Raw genomic sequence first — 21954 nt, 5'->3', positions numbered from 1 at the left:
AAGTACGTAATAATTAATAAATGCAGTAATTCAGACACTTGTCCAAAGGTGGTGCTTATAACATTACAAGGGGGCTATTCGTGAATTATAATTGGATTACTGTTCTTTATTATATATTTCTTTAAGTGGAAAATACCTTTTAGAGAAAAAGACGTTTTATGTGTGAAAATTAAAATTAAATACATTACAAACGTAATGTTCGGAAGTTCATACTTCTATGTTTCTCAATTTCTTTATTACAATATTTTTAAAATAAAGTAGTAATTTATTTTACGATTGTTATTTTTATCATGAGAGTTGCATTATTTCTTTGTTGCAAGATTTTTTTATCTGTTTTTATCATTATTTTAGCAATATGCAGCTGTCAGAGAAATTCTGGAAACAACGGTTCTTCTTTCATGAATAGGGCATAAGATATGTGAAACATAAAGGATAAAGGAACTATAGCAGGTCATAATATAAATAATAGGCGGATTATATGTTATTTGGAAGCATATTTTAAACGTGTACTGTAAACATGCAATGAACGGATCATTACATATCAAAGTTGGCTTGAGCTGGCTGACGTGTTTGATTAGAAATATTAAGTTGTATATGCTTTCAGGAAATCTAAAGCCAGCTAAGATGTATCTTGGACCCGTATGCAAGACCTTACGAAGAGACCAGCTTCATCATCTGGAATAACAATGCCAAACCAGATCGTAATACTGATCCACCGTCATCTGAAGACAAGAACTGTTATTGGTATGGCGTTACTAGCGTGATCTCCAGACCTCAATCCTATGGATCATGTCTGGAATGCTCTTATGTTGCCACCTTTCCGCTGTTTCCACAATCTCTCTCTTTCTCTGTGTGTCCATCTAGGAATTCAGCGGAAGAGGAATCTCGTGGATCAGTGGACCTAATTGTCACTTATGTTTATTGGTAACTTTGTCTAAAGCATCGCTTCGAGTCCTTTGCTGCAGTACCAGTTGGAGGGAACTCCATATCCTCTTTATGGGGCTCTCTCCTCTGTATTGTGGGTCCGCGACCTCGATCTTCGCCATCATTTGTTGTACATATGAATTCACTGTCATTTTATAATTAATAAAATTGCCATTTTCTGTTAACTACTCCATAATACTCATTAAAGATTTAAAGATCATCTACTTGCAGAGTCTCAGTCGAATATTTGCACTGGTTCCTGCAATATTTCCTCGTTTCGTGAAATTGCTAAAGATTAGAAAATCTATGCATTTTGACAGTCACAATAATAACAAAACATAATCCTTTTTTCTCTTTAGTTTATTTATTCTTCAGCGTTTCCCAACATCTCTAGTTAGAAAACACATTTAATTATGTATTTTGGCAACACGTTTTCCTTGGGTGTTTTTTAATCTCTTATACCTGTACATCTACTAGCAATACCAAACATTTCCTAGCTCCCTGCCAAAACCCAGTTGATGGTTTTATTAGTTTTAAACTCCAATTAATCTTGAAATTAATGTGCAATGTCACCACACCATTATATTTCTTATTAGTTAATAAAGAAAGGGTTGTTGAAAGCATGCCGGTTACTGTATTTTTATAATGGAATTTAGAGCCATTACATCCAAATGAGGCTTTAGTATTTAATCTATCTAGTAAACTGGGTTTATTCTATGGTTGATATGCTGTTTTTCTGGATAGAAATTCAGGGTGCGAGAAAGGAAATCATGCGCATCCCATCAGAGACTAACTAATTCGGTTACAGTGTGAAAAAAGAAAACTCTCCTCATCTCGACGAGATTCGAACTTAACCTGGATAGCTTATCGAACTTAAGCTGTAGATCCAATTGTAAACTGGGGGAAACCTTAACATTTCAGCAAATTAACATTGAAAATGAATGCAGAGATTGAATCTACAGTTAAGCAACATGATTGGCTTCTGTTAGAGCTGAGGCTGATATTTAGAGCATGGGGGAGTTGACAATCTTTGGCTAAGAATTTACATATGATGCTATGCATATTACATGTTACATTCAAATTTTAAATCACTTGTCCTAAAGCTCAAGATATAAAGCTCAAATTTTAAATGACTTTCCCTAAAGCAAATATAGAAAGGGATAAACCGTTAATTATATATGGTCTCTGGACCATATATAATTAACGGTTTATTCTTTATACAAATATGAGTAATTACTCTTGCAGAATATGAGAGCCTTTAAATACAGGATACGTTTAAGTGATATTCCTACAGAAAAATACAAGTATTTTTCTGTAGGAATATCATTAAATCAGGAATCTGTACGCGAGGGAACTACACTGGTGCTCAAAAGTTAAGGAAAAAACACAAAAAGCAAATAAATATAAAACCAAATATTCGTTATTTATGAAACAAACAATGTCTTTCTGATTCCCCCTCACCAAAATAAACTCGCACACAATCTGTTCAGCATGTATATCAGGTAAAAGATAAAAGTAGCCTGATATTGGAACCCTGTATTTCGCGAGTATCGCTCATCCAGCGAACCTACAACTTTTAGTGACGTTGACCAGTGAGTATATCAACTCTTCGTGATGTTTGACCTGATTATCTATGATTATCAAGGCCGCTGGATAGCTTATCGTGTTTTTAAGCGTAATGATATCATTATTCACATGAGTATGGTTCCTACTATGCCCGATTAACATATTCATCTCTTACCCCCCCTTCCATAATTAGTATTTGTATTAAAATGGCATAATGATGCAAGGAAGCGAACTTATTCTGCATCTACTAAAAATAATAATCCCTCATATTATTCTCATCATCAAAAATTCCTATCCAATTCTTCCTAGAAATTTTTTTTCGAACTTTCTGCCTCAGTCACCCACGCAGGCAACTTATTTCAACGTTCCACAACACGCTACCCGAAGGTGAACTTTATAAACTCCAGTTTGTTGTTACCCCCTAACATTTTAAAGTTGTGCCCTCAGATTCTTGCCACGCTCATCAGTGAGAATAATCCTCCCACATTCATATTAATGATTCCCTCCCTCTCTCCCTCAGGCCTTCTACACTCCAATCAAATTCTCCCAAGATGTTTATTTGATAAATTTTTGAATTATTACTGAATATATTTCAGCAGGGCACAATTAAATAATTATTTATCACATAATGAATTTAATATATAATAAAAACTACATAAGTATTTCTTCAGACAAAAAAGGCTTAGTAGGAAAGATTGATTGCACTGATATGCCCGCTTCCGGGCCTTTCCTGATATTTTTATATATCTTACAGCTGGAGTTATACATAATTCAAATCATACTTCAATTTAATTATTTTTTTTTCATACGAAAGTAACGTAATTAAACTATAAAAATATCACTAAACAATTTCATTATTGTAGTGAATATCTGGAAGTTTTTGGTTCACAGAAATTATTTTTAGAATTAATGCAAAAAATAACAATAACTATGTGGCGTTCAATATCCATATCTCGTAATATAATTCACAAGTATTCGTCTATAATATAATAAATATTTATTTTGTCTATTTAACATTTGGTCAACATAGTTATTAAAATTACATTCAGTATCAAGAAGCTTTGTTTATAATCTAATTCAACCACCTGCATTTTTTTTTTTTTTTGAAATTTCGCATTAAATTAAATAATATTAAAATATAATATAAGATGGATCCTCTTATTGAATTAAATTAATAATATTATTTTTATATGGGAAAACAGAATCGAAATATCTTTGTGGTATAACGATTATTAACCATACTTTAATTACAATTTCCATACAGCTCAATTCCTCGAAGAAAAGTTTCAAAGTGCGGTGTTGTTTGAGTCAACGTTCTTCTCGATGATTATGTACTGAAATATTATAAAACTGATGATGATAAAATGAAAAGTTATTTCTTTCCTCTGAGGAATAACGAGAGAATATTAAAGCATAATGATATCTCTACTCAGATGGGTATGATTCATGTTATACTGGTTAACACATCGACTGCATTTACATAACAAAACAGTTCCAGTACAAAAACTGTGTTCCATGCCTCATCAAGATTCTTTACCCCCCAAAGGGTTACATAAATTGTCACTCGCAAAAACTGATTTTTCAAAAGATATTTATAGCCGGCAGAAAGCATTATTTTCAACCCCTCCATTTCGACAACCACCGTTTGCTACTCCATTTTCTCTTCCATTCTGGTACGCTCTTGGTTTCAACTCTTCGCTGTAAGGCGGTGGTTCCACGTATTTGTTCGGTGCGTCTTCAGACGTAGACTCCTTTGCCCCTCTTGGATTGAACATGACTTTCTCAAGCGCTAGAAAAGGACTTTCGAATGCGAGCGAACAACCAAGAGATATGGCCATTGTAAGCATAAAATGGCCCAAAACCATATACAACTGAAACAAATAAACAAAAAATAATTATTACATTGTATTTTATGATCTTCAAATTTATTTATCGTGAAATGCAAAAAATAAAGTGAAACATTCATTTTTCATTATAACCTCTTAAATGAACACATATTTCTCGCACCTTTACTTCCAAGCTGTGAAGGTTTGTTTGGAGGTGTACTTAGACCACTGATGAAAGGCTGAAGCAGCTGCTTATCTGCTAGGAAACGTTAGCACCCTTCATCATCGGAAACAACTAAAAGTCACTAGTGTAAGGTCAAACGAGTATGGATAATGTGGAATAACCTCAATTTTATTTTCTATAAAAAAAAAAAATGTATGTAGCAGCGCGACGGGACGGAAAAATGTCCTGATGGAACCGAATGTACATAATTCAGTCCTTGTTTCATCTGAAAAGCTGGTAGAATCTCTTCATATGAGTTTCCTCTCACTGCAGTGTCCTTGAGAATACGATGTGTAAAGATTATTCCATCAGTTTTTCCAGAAAACAGCAACCATCGTTTTCTCCGCCCATCCAACAACATGGAACTTTCTGGGTCATGGTTACTCAGTTTACATCCATTGGGCAGACTGACGCTTCGTTTCACGATTGAACAGTGGAATCCTTTTCTCAATCCGTTACAATAGCGCAGAATAAACAACCATATACTGGAGCAACTCGCATGAGCATTTCTTCACACAAGTTGACACGAATGTCTGTTTTTTTGTTCGTGAGAAACCAGGACTAAATACACCAAACCAACCCTCGCAGCGGCTTTCAGAGCTTGGAAGAAACGGTATAAACAAATGTCATTTTTAGGAGATACGTGTTATTTTTGTACCTTGAGTATTTTATGAGAAATAAATTTGGAAATCATATAACTTGAAAGCTCCTATTATAGCAAAGTGTTAAATTCCAAATAATTTTGTAAGCAGAATAAGCTTCAATAATTCATAATTTTAAATTATCTAAGTTAACTGACCATGGTTTAAACAACAATTTTTGAGTGTATTTTTAACAGGCTTATGCATCAATATTGGCACAGTTTTATGCGCTGTACAGTGTATTTTTTAACCAGCATCAGAGTAGACTTGTTTATCTATGTTGGATAATAAGGTTTGCTGTACATTCATCTTTGTTCGCAGAAAACTGGTGAATGTTCGTTGCTTTTGCAGATGATTTAATTATTTTTTTTTTACTTTTAAAATGAAAATTCTGCTGCAGATAGTCTTTAACAAAATGAAGAAATATCAACTTACAATTTTTATGAATGGCACAATAGTGCACAAGTGATTGCATGTCGAATTGGGGGTTCACCTGGATGAAGGTTGTTGTTGTTGTCTGGTTTTAGGAGCATCTGCATGTTAGGCCATATTACGCCTTATATATTATGTCTGCAAATTGCTGGACGAAAAACTCGAGTTTCTGTGTGAAAAAAACCTCGTGTGCTACCCTCGTATGAGACCAACTTACTCAGTGACGTTTCGAAAAAGGCCCATAAAGTTCCTCGCGTCACTGATGGGATTCGAACACTCAGGTCTTTTCCACCCGGTGTAAGGAGGACGCGGATTCTACTAACTGTACTACCACGAGGGTGTGGATGAAGGGCTGAACTTCATGCTTCATTTCGAATATATAAGAAAGAAAGCATAACAGTATTCTAAGTCATTAGATAGGGACTCACTGGCCTCAGGAATGTACTGCAATGATGCAATATGCTGTTAAGTATGTTATTGGAATTCCACTTTATGCTATTGTTGTTGTAAATAAGGTTTTAGGAGCATCAGCGACTAAGGCCATTTGCTCCGTGTATGCTGTTTATAAATTGAGTGTGTTCTGTCGTCGATTTTCTATTTTGCTGGACGAAAAACCTGAGTTTCGGGAGAAGAAACCATGCTACCCTCGCCTGAGACCGACTAACTCAGACACGTTGTGAAAAAGGCCCATAAAAATTCCTCACGACAGTGATGGAACTTGAACTCTGGTCTTTTCCTTTGTGATACTCACGAAAGCTGTAGATATGTATTAAAAGGTTCCATTCTTCTTACATGAGTTCGTATTTAAATGGTTAATCGAAATAAAGTTTGAATTGATATTGTTCTAAATTAAAGAAAAATAATTGATTCATCACTTACCCATACATAATTACTTGTATAGATTCTTTCATGAAGAAACGCTGTGTACACCCACTGTACTAGAGGATGCACAAGATAACCCAAGAAACTCAGTCTACCTAGTGGAATCCAAGCTTTCCAGCTTAGGAAGCTATTTACGACACCTAGAATAAAAATTTAAATTTCAGCTCACTAAAATACAGATGTTTCCAACAACTGGTATTAGTTGGATAACTAAGTAAATAAAATAACTTTGATTTCATTCAATTCATAGATATGAAATCCCAACGCCTGAAGACCTCAGTTACCATCCATAAGGCAAACGATGGTGGAAATACTACCAATGTTAATGAACTAGTACACCAAAGAGTACCTTGACTCCGTTGCAGATCTGGTCCTTTGTTCTGTGGTGGTCGCTAAATATAACACTGGAAACCCCTTTACTATTGAGATTCTAAATTCGTCTTGTATTCGTCTTAGAGATAGCTTTCTGGACTCAGTTCACAGTCAATAGTAACATTCATAATAACTCGCAATTGGTAACGGTGTTATTGATACTCCGCCTCTAGACATTATATCAGTCCTGAACAAGACTAGAATGCGTAATGGCACGAGCCTGCTTTGTGTAGTAGACTGAAAAACCGGAAGGCTGTCGTTATAGTACGGTTTTAGAAGCATCAGTGACTAAGACTATATTGCTTCATGTATATTGTCTGTAAATTGCGTATGTTTTGAGGTCAATTTTCTGTTTGATTTTCTTTTTTCCTCCCGAGTTTTCGGGAGGAAAAAACCATGGTACTCTCGCTTGAGCCGACAACCTCAGCCACTTCGTGAAAAAGGTCCATAAAAATTTATCCAGGCATTGATGGAACTAGGCCTCAGATCTTTTCCACCAGTGTGGGGAGGACGGCGATTCTACCCACGAGGGCAGCCTGGAAGCAAGTAAAAGAATCTTCCTCCATAACTATGATTGGACTCTTCGAAAAAATTAAGAATAGATCTGAAGGCATATTACCAAAATAAAAAAACATATAGGGCTGACAGACATGTAGAAACGTATAGTATATTGCCAAAGCAACCGGACACCTTTTATTTTATAAATAAAAATTTTAGTATTTAACAATTATATTTAAATTTAATGAGAAGTCGGCTCATCTTTGGCCTTAGTTTTACACTTTATTCTCGCCGGTAGACTCAGAACTAATTTTTGAAAATAGGAAGGACAAAGCTTGATTCATTCCTCCTTCTACACGGTGGTCACTTCAGATATTGATTATGAGCGATTTGGTGTGGCTCGAATCCGACGTTTTAGATCCTCTCAATGGGGTAAGGTCAGAACTCGGGGGCTGCAATGAAACTTTTGCCTATCCATGTCAATATAGTCTGTACAGTATGATTTGTGCATTACCATGCTGAAACAAAAAAAAATGTCCCCCCTCTTCTGCTGTCACAGTGTAGGAAGAGCGGAATTGTCCAAAATTTTAATGAACTGTATGGTGTTCATTGTTCTTAGGAACGACGTTTAGCGGTTTAACCCAACCACAAAAGATAACCCTAAACGGTAAGAGCACCTTCGCCAAACTTCACATTATTGACGGCACGCGCTGGTAGATGACGTTCTGCGGGCATCTCAACTTAGGAAAGTTGAGTTTATAACAAAAAACACTTTGTTCTTTTGAGTATCAACTTCTAAAATGGATCAACTTGAAATCAGGTTTCAGTATTCCCTTTCCAGATCTACCTCAGTCTTGGCTGCTGTTCTCTTGACAGGAATATTCAATTAAAATCTGTATTCACTCTTAACAAACCGTACAATAACATCTTGCTTTCACCCTCTATTTGGACAAAGGTAATATGGAATATCCAGCTTAGAAAGAGTAGAATAACACCGTCCTCGATTCCTATTACAAAACGAAAAGTCTGAAAAGCAAAGACAAGTTATTTCCTATCCCCACTACAAGTAATCAAACAGTTAAATATTACTATTAATCTGCTTCCTCTAGATACTTTGAAGATATCAGCAAAAAAATCGTTTATACTAACATTAAAATGATTCTTAGCCAAAACTTCCGACCTCTTATCTCAAAAATAATTTTAATCTGCTATTTTCAAGCTTATAATACCTACACTGTAATTGTATTCTTTAAGAATGTTATTATACGTATGCGGGACTTTTTATGTGTAGTCTGTAGTTCTTTTTTATTAATCTCTGTATGATTTTCTTTTATTGAACGTAAATACTATATGTTGTTGCATTTATACTAACCTAAGCCCCCTTTATAGCTTTCAGAACATGTAAGTTATGATTATCTTAGTAAATAAAATGATATTTATCTGCCAGACCTTGACACAGTCATCAGGTCGAAAAGTTGTGTAATTTGTCACTCTATTATGCAGCTTTTCAACGTTCCAGAGACCACTTACTATCAGTCACGTGTATAAGGCAAGTTGACGTGCTGTACATTGAGTGCTTTAACTTTTCCATAAAGATTATTTGCTGTGCAGTTCCCTCTATACCGTCCTGGTACTAATATCAGTTCCCATGACCTCCCTGAATTCCGATTGGACGAGATCTACGTTAACACTGCTCTCAATGCCCTCCGATTTCTTGCCGTCTACTATATTTCGTAGATCTCCAACTTCTAGCCCAACCCAGTAAGTTTATATCTTTTTTTTGACACGTGGTTGGTAGGTATGGTTAATTTTTTTCCAAATCTTAGCCCGGAAACTTTGACAATAATATATATGAAATTGCAACTGATTTGGAGTTGGAGTTAAGGTGGCAAAGCATTATGTAATCATTGCAATGTGATCCAGCAGTACATTTCGAGAATTTTGTATAGCCTTCGCTGAGTTCACTAATAATGAACGGTAGCTGACGAGAATATTATTGATTTTCAGCAAAGTTAGCTTTATATTGTTCCGCAGACTTCTTTGTGCGACTAAATGGGCCCTCATAAGAAGCAGAGGATGAGGTGGCGGTGAGTGCTTCGGATAATGCCTTTGCAATGTCTATCTGAAAATAAATATTTTCAGCTTTCAAAGATAGGAGACGAAGTTTGCTGAAACCTTCCGCTAAGGGTGCGGAGCTTTCTTTAGATTATTCTGGAATCGGTGTTTCTGCAAATGGCAGAAGTGAATCCAATCCACGCATCCTGTTCTGCTTTTCTACGAATTCGGCGAGTTTCAGCTTTGAGTCGTTTTTAGCTTAGAAAATTTTCTATTGTGGCATTTCGGCAAAAGTGTTCCATGCTTTATTTTGGCTGCAACTCCAGCTCCTTGTGCTCAATTACCTAAAGTTCTGTGAAATCCTGGAGGCGTGAGTCTGCTATATCCACTGCAACTACAGCTCCTTGTGCTGGCATTTCTGTTCTTATATATATATATATATATATAAGAATAAAGGGGCTTTACTTTCTTCATAGGAAGCTTACTTCATTATTTGGAAGGAGCAAAAAATGAAATAACTTTGTAAATTAAAATACTTTAATATTCTCTTTAATGAACCATTTGGAGAGAAGATGCTTCGAAATCGCTTTGGAAATCGCCATGATAACTCGCTTAGAACGAGGGACCCTGAAAAATGTAATGCCATTAGTATAAGAGTGAAAAGTTTGAAAATAAGTGTAAGAAAGGCTTCTAAACTATTCAATATACTACATTTAAGCATCCCCTGTTGTCGTATAGAAGTTAATGGCACTAACTTCGCAACTATAACAAATAGTTTGAAAAAAAATCTGATGCAGTACTGGAAAGCATCACTGCTGCAATAAGAACCATTCCCAACACGAATGAATTTACCACCGTGTATACGTAAAATGCTACACCACTGCCTTCAAATTGAAACAAACTAACACTTACCTCCGTTTCCTGAAGCGCAGCACAAAACAACCCATGCCACTCCTAAACCAAAGGCTGTTTTACAAGTAGCAGAATAAAGAGCAGCTATAACGGGCGTCCATGGATGACCATTATTCCAACCATAAGCACCGTAGACCACGCTGGCATTCATAATAGTGGCAATGACCCACCCAATAAATAAGAACAACTGAAAAATAATATAGGAAATCTATGATTTTAAATTATGCCTAAGGTATAGATAGTTTACTTACACTGCCGTATAAAAATGAAAATTTCATATTTTACTGTTATATAAATTGATACCTCTTCAAAGAAACTTTATTACAGTGATTGGTTAATCCTGACTTGCAAAGAGTATTCTTTTTATTCATACAGCAGTTGCCACTGACTGACTAAGTTCCTCTGATTCATGAGGATGGTGCACAACGCGCCTCCGGAATCCATGGCGGGTCCATTTATCCTTTGGGCACCAGCCAGTTGTTTGTACCGTTCAAGTACAAACAACCGACTAACTACTGTTGTTTCTGTTGTAGGGTTCAGGCCATATAGCGCCATATAATATGTCTGTAAATTTCGTGTGTTCTGTGATCGATTTGCTGTTTTGCTAGACGAAAAACCATGCTACTCTCGCTTGAGACCGACTAACTCAGTCTTGTTGTAAAATAGTTCATAAAATTCCTCTCATGATTGACGGGATTCGAACTCGGTCCTCTTCCACTCGTTGTAGGAGGACGACGAAATTAATAAAGATATTAATAAAAAGAATGACTCTGTCAAAGTTACGAAGTTATATCATACCAGAAATTAGATACAGTCAGCATCTACCACTGGTAATATCTTATATTAGTCATCTGGTAATATCCAGTATTTTATAAGTCATTAAAACCTTTTATTTATCATTTAAAGATCAATGTACTAGTAATTTCCACCGCGAATGTTTATATAATTTCAAGCAGTGGCGGACTGACAGATATAAGCGGCTGTCCTGAATATTCTAACTAAACCGGCTTCAATCTTCCTAATACCAGTCACTCATTTTGGGATTTGGAGACAAGACTACCAGAAAATCTCTCGGTCTTCGGGAGGTTCTGTCGCCACTGCTTTCAAGAAACTAGGTTATAGCATCTGACTTCTCTAATCGATCCATCCGGGTATTCGTTGAGATTGAATACTGGTAAAAATAAATTAAAAATTAGGGGATTACAAAATGTGCAAAAGACGTTTGTGTAAATATGATGGTAATATTTACCTTATGATGTAGTTAAAACTAAGTTTCGATCACCATATATTTCTGGCATGCGCTGATCGGAACTTCAGAGCAACTCCACGGTTGAACAGTACTTTCAGTTTTATTAGAGACTGACGCATTAGAATGAGAATAGTTCAAGATTTATAGGAATAGTTTCTGTCACCGTTGCGGATAATGTGTACAGACGATGATTTTAGTATGATTCCCTGTCCCCGCAACACCCAGACATGTTTCTGTATGGTCATGATCACTGTCCAGTGATATTTATTCAGCATGCGATAGCTGATTAAGTGTGATTGAATGGTCCAGACGAATTGCAGTACATCTTCCTAACTAAGCCATAACATATGTGGTCGAGAGAATTTAGGCTTTTATGAGGACACAAGTAGGCAAATTCATATGGATGATGCCTCATTTCCCAATATATTGTTGGCCTGCTCTGCCCTATGGAGTGGGATTGAGAGTTAATGTTTAATCAGAATGAACTCTTTGCCTATAGCACCACAGGGAACATCATGGGCCGCAGGATCTTATCTTAATAACTGCTTGCAGTCATTGATCCCGTTCCTGATGATGTGGAAGTCTGGACGATCACAAAGACTAATAATACCTCCATGCCAGCAATCCGTTTTCATCTAATTGACTAGGTGCCTGTATGAACACAATATTGTTTCTAGTCCTTTCACGCCATGTTATAACTCGACAAATACTTGATTACAAGCCGTAGCTGAATTCACTTGTGAAGAGCACATTATGCCATTCCACATCAATCCGATTACAATATATATTCGAGTGCCAAATATTCTTCTGGCTTTATGATGTCGCGCACTAATGGAATACATGCTGTAGTTATTCTCGCAAGAAATTCATGTCTGTGCTGAGAATTTTGGACCGTTCGGGTTGACATCTATTTGCCTAAAAAACGTCCAAGTAGCTCATTGCCGTTCAACCATCGATTGCTTAGGGAAAGGAGACAGATGGTAACCTTTCCTCCGCACTGCTGATGGTCCACGACCTACTGTGAACGTCTGAAAAAGGTTTGGGTTTCTTGGAACCGATTCCACAACCCGCTGGCAACTGGTGGCAGGTCAACTCGTTACTTGGCCTTTATGACTGTTCCAATTCAGTGTCTCCCGATGACTCAACAGCCAGTAAATTCAGAAAAATCCATCTAGAATAACATCAAATATTTCACTGCGATAATTGAAAGGTGCTTTGTTTTTTGCAGTTGTAATTCATGAATGAGGTGTTCCTGTGACGTGGTTGAATATTTTAGAAAAATGGCTGCACGCCAGTTTGCATATGCTAGGTCTATATTTGTTGGAGAACTTAATAATCACAGTTCACATCAGTCCGTGAACTTGTACAGTCATTGGGGCCATTGGATATCAGTGCAATAGATTATATTGTCCAATTGATTGTGCAGTGATTCTCTAATTTTCTTCACAAATGTGAACTTTGAAAAGTAAAACGTTTGATTAAGTTCCGTTATAACCTTATAAAGCAGTTACACAAACTTGTAACATAAAACGTAAAGTAATTATAATATGCTGTATGTCTATCTTAACAATACATTAATAAGAGCAAATAGAGGCGTACATACAGGTCGAATTTTAAACTTGGGCTTCTTCACCAAAATATAGCCTACAGCAATTCCAACGAAATAAGCCCCAGCATGACCATACGGTTTGTTATAGATGACTTCCAACACTCTTATTCTGTCACTGTAAGAAAATGAATTATTTATACAAAATAGTAATTTTAAAAATCTTCTTACAATTTGAATATGCATGATTTGAACTATGAAAAAATATTATGTACTAAACTATTAAAAGGTTGGGTTTCGGATATTTTTAAAATAGATTTAGAAAATATAAATTAATTAATCACACTGTATAAATTAATTCATTTGAAAATCTTTAGTTATATTTTGTGCAAGTGGATGGAAGAAACCAGGTTATTATTTCGTACCAGATGAGTTCCACAGAAAGCGTTCCCTGTTAGGGCTCCTCTGAAAATGCCAAATTTATCACTGCTCCGATGAAGCATCAGTTATGAAGAGAGAATTAAGTCTTTTACTCCTTTAATGTCAATGACATGTTGTTGTGGGTGTGGGCTCTTATGGTAACCTTACTGCAATTACCCTTTGTGGTGGTAGGTTGATACCGCAGGAAACAAAAAAAATTGACCTCGTTCAACCAGCTTCAAATTATAGTATGCTACTCTCTACAGCCAACACATTTCTTCCAACAGTTCCGAAACTGAATAATTGTGAATTGAAATCCCCTCTATGCCAGAAGAACTTAACTGAGTCCTTTTCAAGATTGCAGTTTGTAGGATATTCCTTTGTTTTTAATCCTACAAACATGCAATTCGACCTAGAACATTGTCAAAGCAAAAGGTTTAGAATCTTAAGGATGGAATCAGCTGGACTCAATCCATGAGTACGATGCTTAAGTTGCTTCTTTATACCTTAGGAGTTGATTTCAATGAGTATATCTTGTGTTAAGATACCATTCTTATCGGTTCCCTGGAAGAGGAAACGAATTTGATATACTTTGATTAATAAGGCTCATAAAAGTATTTTAATTACTGCTTTTGGATTCGTAATATGAGTCTCGAAGAAGGTTTATCTTTATCTTTGATAATTTTGAACGGTTTGAAGAAGAGACTATGACATGGTTGTTCATTTTTGAGTTATATCAACAATAAGTAGTTAATAATTCTGATATTTCTTTCTGGTTTTAAGAGTTCCAGACATGTACTGCCTACTTGAGTTTATACTAGTAAATATTCTCGTTTTGGTTCGTTTTCTTGAAATCTTTATTTGCTGCATCCAGGTGAGATCCCTAGTGGCGATTCCCAGGAATGGAAAATTCAACGCAGATTTGCCTCTTGTAAACGAGGTCTGTTGCAAAAGTATTCTCTGCATCTACACACTTCTCCCAACGGTTCTGTAATTATTTGAAACATCTACGAATATTAGATTTTGGTCTCATTAAAGGCTCCTTGATCAGTGTAATTGGTGAAGCGACTAATGAATACAGATATGAACTGTGGTTGTTTAATAGGATATGATTCAGATATAAGGAAAAATGGTAAATTTTAAAACAAAATCTGTGTTTATGTCAGAATCGTTTCGAGTACGATTTGTATTAATTCACTAACCAGGTATTTTTTTCCGTTCTTTTGCTACCCTACTTAAAGTCATGAGGCACTTGTGACAACTATCATATTAAATAATAGCAAATGCCTATGGTTTCCTTGCACTACATGGCCAATACCAATACTAAGATTAATACTATAAGCAAAGGACGCAATGCGCAAAAATTGCCAATTAACACTTCGGTTAGCAGTCCATTCTTATCAGTTGCTGAATGCTACAATTCACTTTCTTAGAAGTCTCCTCAATGCTCTGAAATTTCTTCAACGAGTAGACTGTAATTTGAGTTTTGGCTGTAGAAGCTTCTGTCACGTTTCATCAATAGAAGCCATCCGCTTCTAAAAACATTCTTGTCCTTCAACTTCATAATGGCGTAATGGCTGTTGTATTATCTGACGCAACACATTTTCTTTCACCGTTTCAAAACTTTATAGCTCACAAATCACTCACGCAATGGCTAAAGTTATAGAGTAGTCCTCTCACTAGTAGTTTAACCTCTGGTTGGGATAAATTTTGAGATTAATGCTCTTATTATACAGTATGCAACACTTTGTCAGGAAAACAATTATCGAATATTGTCCCATGCTGAATTTAAATGGTCGTATCATCATTACTTGATGTTATTGTCCAGCGACATCTATGAAGGTGAGTGATGAAATGATCAGAAAAATACAGATCACATAGAGAAGGCTGGATTCTGTTCGAAAAAATGTAGATCTGAATTTCCAAAACAGTTTAAATATTTATAATTTGTAAACTTGCTTCTTTTTGTACAGATGATCAGTTTGCATATATGAACATTATAAATTTAAAAAAATTCAAAATAAAATTATTTACAGTGATTGTATTCGATATTAAGTTTGCGATTCTCCATAAGTACCAAGTAAAATGTAAACAAAATGATCCGTTTACAAGGTTCCAGGGTATTACTTACTCAGGATCGGGAAAGAGACCAAGTCCAGATGGTGGAAGGTCATAATATATGTTAATTAACCCAGTAACAATCATGTTGACGACGGTAAGCAACAGTCCAATTATTGCTGCAACCATTGGCCACCTGTAAGAGAAATTAAGGATTATGCTTAACTCTGATTTTCTTATGAAATCTCTTATACGGTGTGTTGCGTTAGACTTCATCCAACCTTCAACGAGTTCATTGAAAGATTTTGATTCAAGAAACAATGTTGAAATTCAGGTAAAATGTTGCTACTACTCACACGTGGTGTAAAGTTTAAACAGTTTCATGATGACTTTAATAACCGAATATACGTAATCAGATCCAACATAGGAGTCTTTTTTTTTGTTTGTTTGTTTGTTTTTGATTTGACAGCAGCCGTAGCTGCGTTGTCAAACGCGGCGAGTGTACAATAGTTCCCTTGTATTATTTTACCGTGGTTAAAGCCCACGCAACCGCTCAATACGGTGAAGTTCTGGTATTCTCGCTGTTGTTAACTTCTCTAGACATATACAGCCGTTCCAACGTACGAAGAGAAAATTTAAGAAAAGTCAGAGAAGTTTAGAACTAATCATTTTGACAATGAATGCAATAATTAGCCTTATTTAATGGACAGTATCCGAAAAAAAATCTGTACTCAAAGGAAAAGGTGAAAGGCTTCAATTTCAGGAAATGTGTTTATAGCGGACTAAAGTATTGCTTAGGCTCGATTAACTGTAGGGATTTTTATGGAAAGTAATGGAGGAATTCATTCTCGATGTCATAAAACAGATGTTGCATTCATTGCAGAGCAGAAGTCATCAAAACGGATGAAAGGAGATTTTAAGGGCTTAATTGAGCAAAAGGAGCATATTTATATCGCAAACAGGAGGAAACTAAATACGAGAAATCACTAACAAAGAGAGATAATAATGGGGACAAGTAGTTCTACTCATACGTGAATACAAAAAGAGGAAAGTGAATAAGATAAACCCCTTATTTAATGTAGCGGAAGAACCATAGAAAGCCCAACAGAAATGTCAAATGAATTTATCAAATAGTATTTTGCAGTTGAAAAGGAGTTACAGGAGAAATGGGCTCAAGGAATCAGAATGCTGTAAAATAAAATCATCGAAGAAGCGTCTAACAGAAAAGCTATTGAACTGATGGGAGATATCTTTAATTAATCACAGATTGAGTTGTGAAGTGGAGATCTTTCCTGACAGTATGGTAAATTTTAATGAGATAATAAAAATAATGGACTTTTATAGGATGGGAAAATTCCAGTGGAAAAACTAATCATAAAAAATCCTTATGTTTTATTTTAAATTATTGGCTGCAAAATTATTAATTTCTTTGGATTCGATTATACTTTTCCTTATAGCCGAATACTTTCTTTCTTATTTCTCCGAAGAAAAAATTACCATTTGTTGCTTTAATGAAACTACATGCATTACCTACTTACCTGATAAGAGGCAGCAAGACGAGAAGACCCATAATATGGAGTTGCATATCCATAGACAAATACCAGCTATGCTCGAGACACTGAAACGAAGCACGATATTATAGCGTAAGTGTAAGAGATACTATTGCTTTAGATTTAGTATCATTAGAGAAGATCCATTAAAAAAGAACCTATTTACTGTTTTCCCTTCGTTTATTTAATTGTAGTAATCTATTTTTGCTACTCCATAATAAGATGCAAGGCGCGATACATGAATGCAAAATCAAAGTGAACTCATCATTATTAAAGGGATTATAATAACGCACTAATGTTTGTATTTTAGTAATAATTCATATAATTTTAGTTATTACTAAAATACATTAGTAAAATGGAAAATAATTAGTTGAAAGAAGGAGGAGTTACGTGGTTACATCGTATTGATATGAATTATCTTTCAGATTAAGCTGTTTTATTGAAAATGCTATTAAAAATGTTGATTGAAAACACCTCAATAGAAACACTTTAACAGTTAGGCGATGTATCTAGAACACTGTTTCTCATCGTCAGGCTTCAGAGTGGGTTACAGTTAATATAGTTATATTTAGTTAATTATATAAAAGAAATAAGAAACGAAAATGGATAGCATTTTTTCTATATTCACAGTGAGCTTTAGATACTCTTTTAAAGCTGTATTCTGAGACATGACGTATTTTAAAATAATAATCCGAACCCAATTCCTTGTGAATAAATTGATCGAAAAATCCTTGAGCGCGTGTTTCGAAGCGTTCATATGTGCTGCGAAATTCAGTACCATCTAAAATGTTGTGCTTAAGATTTTAAGTGATACTTTTAGATGATATTGACTTAAGATTTTAGGTGCACGGACCAATATGCAGTATTCGCAACTGTAGTAAGACTCTGGAAATAACTGACAACAACCATAAAAATTTGAAACCTTAAAATAACCATCCTTATGCACCTGAAAGTATTTGTATAAAATACACAGTTATATTCGTTGATCAATTAATTCACAGAATGGTCCTACCTTAATTTTAATCATCGTCTCTCAGATCTACCGGTGTTCTCACCTTTTCTAAAAAGTCTCCTTCAGGAATATACACTTGCACCATCGATGAACTCACTCGTAGAAGACTCCCGAAAATCATTCATTGATAAGTCTTGGAGAATTATCGTTGCCACAGATTCTGAGCCATCTTTAATACGTCTGTGTGCCACTTGCAAATTGCAGATTAGTTCACACCTTTGTCGCCGTAAACCTCGGACAGTTCTCTGATAGTAATTTTTTTTCACTTATACCACATTAAACACAACTGTGTGCAACAAATCGTTCCTTACGCGGCTTACAAAACGGTTCACCCATACATCATACACTGCTCGACAAAATTAACAGAACACGTAGAAACGTGCAGCTTGCGATGAAGTGGTACAAAATTTGGTATCGTGGTGTGCCACAGAATAACGATGAAATGAGGAGACAGCGAAAACTGCGGGCAGATATAAGGGACATTTATAGGGGTTGTATACCAATTAGCAAAACGGTCACATTAGAAGTCGATAAAAGATGCTCAAAAATATCGTCGCATGATATCAGTACGGCGTATGATCCCCTCCAACGGCTAAAAAACCCTGAAAGTGGTGAAGCATGCTCGATATAAAGGTGCCTATAAGATTCTTTGGCGACAAATCCCATTCTTCCACCTGCGCAGACTTTAGCTCATCAAGTGACCGAGCAGTTGGCTGTCGGCGTGCAATGCGATGTCCAAGGGCTTCCCACATATTCGATTGAATTTAAGTCAGGTGATCGTGCTGCGCATGGCAGTCCTTGGATATCATCACTTTTTAAGATATTCCTCTACCACTTGAGCTCTATGTGCAGTGTCATTGTCGTGCATGAAAAGAAAATCTGTACCAACCGCACCCCTAAAAGATTGCACATAGGTTCCAGGATCTGTTTTCGGTACCTCTGCGCAGTTACGGTACCACTGTCAAAAACATGAAGAAGGATGCGGCAGTTGATCACTATTCCACCCAACAAGAGAACACCGCCGCCTCCACCGTAAACGTCCCTTTCGCTGATGTTGGAGGGCTTGTACCCCATTCCTCGTTATCTCAAGATGAAATAACGTCTAGAATCTGTTTGTAGGCTGAAACGGGACCCATCAGAGAACAGAACTGTACCCCATTTGTCAGGGCTCGAAATCACATGTTCATGGCACCAGTTTCGACAAGCTCTGCAGTAGTTTGGGTTAATGGGATTATTATTTTTTTTGTACTTTGTTGCGGCCTCCAGGGTTCGCCTCTATACGCCAATAGGAGTTAATGGAATACAAACCACTGGCTTCCTTGCATAGAGTCCACTTGAACTGAGCGTTCTCAACACATTCCGGTTGGAAATGTTTTCACCTGTGGCCGCAGCAACCTCAAGAGACAGTTGATGAAAGGACATCGTAGGGTTCCGTCTTGCTGTTAGAGCCAGATAGCGGTCTATTCTGATTAACGTAGCCCTCTGGCGACCTTGGCCAGCTCATCTTATAATGGTTCCTGCCTCTTGAAACTGCGTTCAGAGTGCTGAGACGACACTGCGGGACACATTACGCCAATGGGCCACCTCCGCCTGCGACTGCCCGGCTTCAAGTTGTCCAACGGGCCGCCATTTTAAATAATCATCTAAACGACGATGACTTGTCACTCTGAGTACTGAAGATGTAGATGTTCCACTGAGAAAACCAAAAACGGGAAAGAAGTGATGTGGTCGCAACCCGTGTTCTCTGTAAGGTGATAGATCGATTTCTATTGGATACTCGGAATTTGCATGCCACGATGCCTGTTATGACAAATATCCGCCTTTGGCAGCACGGTTCACAATGAAATATTCATAAAAAAAAAAAAAAAAACATTTTGTTCTGCTAATTAAATGGCTAGGCTGTGCAGGTGTCGTGAAGGAAATATGTGTCACTCCCAAATATCCTGACTGTAACAATAAAATGAACACATTTTTTTCCCTTTCCCCTTTAGGCGACACCCTTAGGATAACAATTAGCTAACAGGGCGTGGATTTGTTTACTGGAGTGAAACGAACTCTCGCGAACAATAAGTTTCATGGGCGGTGTAATCTCATGTACAAAGATTTACACTGTTTTAATTCCATTTGAATCTATTTAGTATTACATATACATTCATTTTGGCCGTGTTCTTATCTGAGGTGGATATTATGCTAGAGTATAGCCTTTCTTACAACAGTAAGAAACACCCTACAGTGGTAGAATTTAAATTTCATTCAATATTTGGTCTACAAGTTTCAAACTGGCTTCCTCGGTACTTGGTGCTCCTTGAGATTTTTAGTGTGTGTGTGAGAGAGAGAGAGAGAGAGAAACATGTGATTTTACGATCATTTGTTTTTTAATGGAACAGTAAGAAGTGTGAGATGAGGGATTTTTAGATACACTCTATTAAAAATTTCAATACGAATTAAGACAATGCCAAGATTCAGAAGTGTCCAGAAAACTCTGGGCGCCTAAATGTTCAAATTTTTTATCATTGCTTTTTTATTTAATTTCTATATATTCTTTACCGTTTAATTATTTTTTTATTTATTATTGATTATTACAGTTTTAATGATATAAGGGTTCCGCAGGAATTTTAGATTTTTAAAGGGGTTTCACGGCCATAAAAATTTGAAATGCTTTGACTTAAGAGAATGCCTTCCATAGCATTCCATACATCGCTGTCTGGAGAGATCTGCATTCGATTCCTTTCAAAGATTGAAGGAATTTCTAATGTCTTTCTCACCCGCAGCAGAAACAGATTGGGTCTTTCCAATTGCTTGAAGAACATTGAATGAAATCTTGGGTCTCAGTGGCTTGGGTTTGATTTTCGGCAGCCAGTCTTGGTGCAGGTTGCCTATTTTTTTTTGGGAAACTTAAATTGTTAATCACATGCACACCTCTCGTATCAAAATAACATATGGCTTTTTTGACTTGATGATGATTATAAATAACCGAACTCAACCTGGAAAAACAGTTCCCACATAAAGAGAAGTTTAAGAATATTTACGTACAGAACAAAACTTTTCGTTGACACAGTGATTTAGCATTAGTATTCATGAGGGCAAAATAAAGACAAAAAAGAAGGCAGACTATTTGGAGTCTTAAAAAATTAATCTAATTTCATAAAGGTATCTCTATCTCTGGAAAAGAACTCCCCCTCGTATACAGCATTTATAAATCTGTTAAGCATTTATAAATCTGATATTTTTACTTACCCCATCTGCAGAATTCACGTAGTTGTTAACATAAAGCAGGTTCGTCCACCAGTTGTTACGGCAGTTTTTAACAATCGGATCAAGGGTTAAATGCCAAATGGGACCAGAACCAATCAGTGGCATCAGGATCACCAAAGCGATTACCATCATATAGCCTGGCGTCAGTCTGTTCATATGAAATGTTTGATACAAAAATATTTATTAAAAGAATATTAAATTAAAACGTTACATTTGTAAGTGTAGATATTTCAATTTAAGTACTTAGTGAGACAAAATATATATAGAAAGAATAAAAAATGAAGTAGAATTTAAAAATTAATACTATATACAATTGTGTTTGTGTACTTTTCGTTAAATTTATAAACATCTAGATGAAGGAAAGGGTAATTTAAACATCACATCTACATTAACTGAAAACACGGAATTTATATGCGCAAAGGATATTCGTGTACGTATTTTGCAAAAGCAGGTGTAACCAAAAAAAGCGTAGAAACGCCAGCTTATTGGACAATCCGAAGTACGAGTTTGTAAACACTTTTAATTTCTTCAAA

The 21954-nt window shown here is 36.1% G+C and overlaps 1 protein-coding gene across 1 annotated transcript; it reads right to left on the bottom strand.

Annotated features, from left to right (window-relative positions):
* Window positions 1–4082: 4082 nt before the first annotated feature.
* Window positions 4083–21550, bottom strand: LOC150089415 (O-acyltransferase like protein-like). The gene is made up of 7 exons (XM_090389976.1): window positions 21404–21550; window positions 17143–17222; window positions 15678–15800; window positions 13184–13304; window positions 10332–10518; window positions 6492–6634; window positions 4083–4361 (listed from the first exon to the last, which is right to left on the bottom strand). The coding sequence occupies exons 1-7, from the start codon at window positions 21548–21550 to the stop codon at window positions 4083–4085; spliced, it is 1080 nt and encodes a 359-aa protein (XP_090246102.1).
* Window positions 21551–21954: the final 404 nt, after the last annotated feature.

Source organism: Mastigoproctus giganteus, chromosome 2, assembly GCF_048544385.1.
Source record: "Mastigoproctus giganteus isolate SK-2022 chromosome 2, ASM4854438v1, whole genome shotgun sequence".
Classification (NCBI taxonomy): domain Eukaryota; kingdom Metazoa; phylum Arthropoda; class Arachnida; order Uropygi; family Thelyphonidae; genus Mastigoproctus; species Mastigoproctus giganteus.
Note: the sequence above shows the minus strand (reverse complement) of the source record. Positions and strands in the feature narration are given on the sequence as shown.